Source organism: Brassica oleracea, chromosome C3 (genome assembly GCF_000695525.1).
Source record: "Brassica oleracea var. oleracea cultivar TO1000 chromosome C3, BOL, whole genome shotgun sequence".
Classification (NCBI taxonomy): domain Eukaryota; kingdom Viridiplantae; phylum Streptophyta; class Magnoliopsida; order Brassicales; family Brassicaceae; genus Brassica; species Brassica oleracea.
Genome location: NC_027750.1, coordinates 13365664 through 13367784, shown reverse-complemented (window position 1 = coordinate 13367784; position 2121 = coordinate 13365664). Strand labels below are relative to the sequence as shown.

The 2121-nt window shown below is 41.0% G+C and overlaps 1 protein-coding gene across 1 annotated transcript in view; it reads left to right on the top strand.

Moving 5' to 3' along the window:
• The first annotated feature begins 874 nt into the window (after positions 1-874).
• LOC106329918 (B3 domain-containing protein REM10-like) overlaps positions 875-2121 on the top strand; it is a 12686-nt gene continuing 11439 nt past the window's right edge. The window contains exon 1 of the mRNA XM_013768518.1: positions 875-1060. Within this exon, the coding sequence (XP_013623972.1) occupies positions 875-1060 (186 nt within the window). The remainder of the gene's footprint in view (positions 1061-2121) is intronic.

The following is a 2121-nucleotide window of genomic DNA, read 5'->3' as shown; positions in this document are numbered from 1 at the left end:
TGGAAAGGTTTTTAACGAGGCAACAAAGACGTTAAGCGAGAGTGGATAGTGACACCGGTCCCCAATGGGGAGTGTTATGAAAGACAGCCAGCCGTAATGTTTGAAAATATAAAAAGATGTGGGGCCCGCTGCACTATTTGCACAGTAAATTTCTTTCTATATATACGAACGTTTTCGTTCATTGTAATGCACACCTCAATCTCTTCTCTCTCTATAATAAGGAATTCTCTCTCTATATATCAGTGTTAAAAATTTATACGGGTATAAAATTTCGCCCTTATTTAAATTCATGCGATACAATAAAATACAAGTTCTTTTTATAACAAATTCTAATTTTTTTTATTTTTAAAAAATGAGGAACTCTCACTCCGTTGACTTGTTTGATATTGAGTATTGATAAATCATTTTAGATTACTTTAATTTCCTAACCTCAGCAACCTTTTTTCTTTTTGACATCCGTTGATTTTATTTATGGGTTAAAGCCCAAATGGGCAAAAGTCCTACACGGTACAAACATAAGGGCCGAACAGAAGGCCCAGTTTTACATTGCAATTATAGACCGAAGGCCCATAGGAGAAACCCGTAGGGAAATTTGTCGAGTAAGTCCACCACGTGTTCGACTGCCCTGCAGTCAATGGACACGCATCAAAACTCGACCGACACACCCTCCGGCAAAGAGAAGCGGCGCGACGGAGATCCGCCGTCAGTGGATGCAAATTGATGAAAAACCCGATCAACCGATCAGTTTTCACAGAGTCAAATCGCCCACCAGATCCACGATTCAGAGGAGATAACAATCGACTTCAATCGATCCATACACCATCAACTTTCCAATAAACTCCAGTCATCTTTAAAGATATAGGAGAACCCGAAGATGAATAAGCCTCACCCGAGGAAAGGAAAGAACAACCGAGGTTTAGGAAGGAGAGTCAATAGAGCGGAGGAGCAGCGAGAACCGCAGATCGAACTAACCGGGAAGATCCCGGTGAAGAACCGCCGTCAACACCAAGAAAGGTGTGACAGGGAGACAGTAGCCAACCGTCCATCACCAAAAGGAAAGGTAAGGACGCCGGAGTCAAAACCGACAGACCACCGAAGGACAAGTGGGTCGTCAGAACAAAAAGCTGGTCGGATGCACCGATGCCGGAGAAGAAGCTCGAACAAAGCGATCGAGCGACTGAAGTCGTTCTCTCTCTCTAAAAGATTTTGAAGAGATAAGAGAGAGAGAGAACGCACCTCAGCAACCATTTTGTTTATTCATCCAACACAAATCAGCATATTATAGAATTATATAATATTATATTATTCGTCCTCTCATTGCACACGTATTGGCGTTCCACTATCAGTTTATCGTTTTCTTTACATAAATTAGGATATTAGGATCTTAGTAGCATTTGATCCAAAAAAAAAAGGGGATCTTAGTAGCAATCGAAACAATGCACTTTTGAAAATGCACTTCGATTTACATTTTCTTATACCAATTGTTTTTGCATATCAAAAAGGCAAAAAAAAAGAGTGAGTTATATCTCCGGTCCGTGATTTTAGTCTTGGTGTTGTTGCATTGATGCAATAGTATGTATCGGCAAAACGGTAAGCATGATTGGCTATTATTATGCTTTAAAACTTACTTGAATGAGTTAACAAATTTGTAGTGTGTGATTGGTAAATCTATTATATAATAGGAGAGTTTCTCTCCCCCTGAGCCGACACGTCAGACAGCAGCGTGGGTCCCACTTTTTGTTTTTGTTTTTTTTGGCTGTTTGTTTTCGGATCTATTTTTAATTGTTTTTGGGCTTCTACAGATTGCTCCCGTGAAGCATTAGGGTTTCCTCATCTCTTCCAGGTCTTCGTATACCCAAGAAGCTTCCACATTCGACTCAAGTGTCGTTAACTGCTGACGATTCGAGTCCTCCCGTAACGCCTTCTCCGTCCATCCTCCTATATAGGAGGGGGTCACGCCTCCTCTCTTCACCCTTACTTTTAAACCTTTCGTCTCCAATCTATTATATAATAGGAGAGTTTCTCTCCCCCTGAGCCAACACGTCAGACAGCAGCCTGGGTCCCACTTTTTGTTTTTGTTTTTTTGGGCTGTTTGTTTTCGGGTCTCTTTTTTATTGTTTT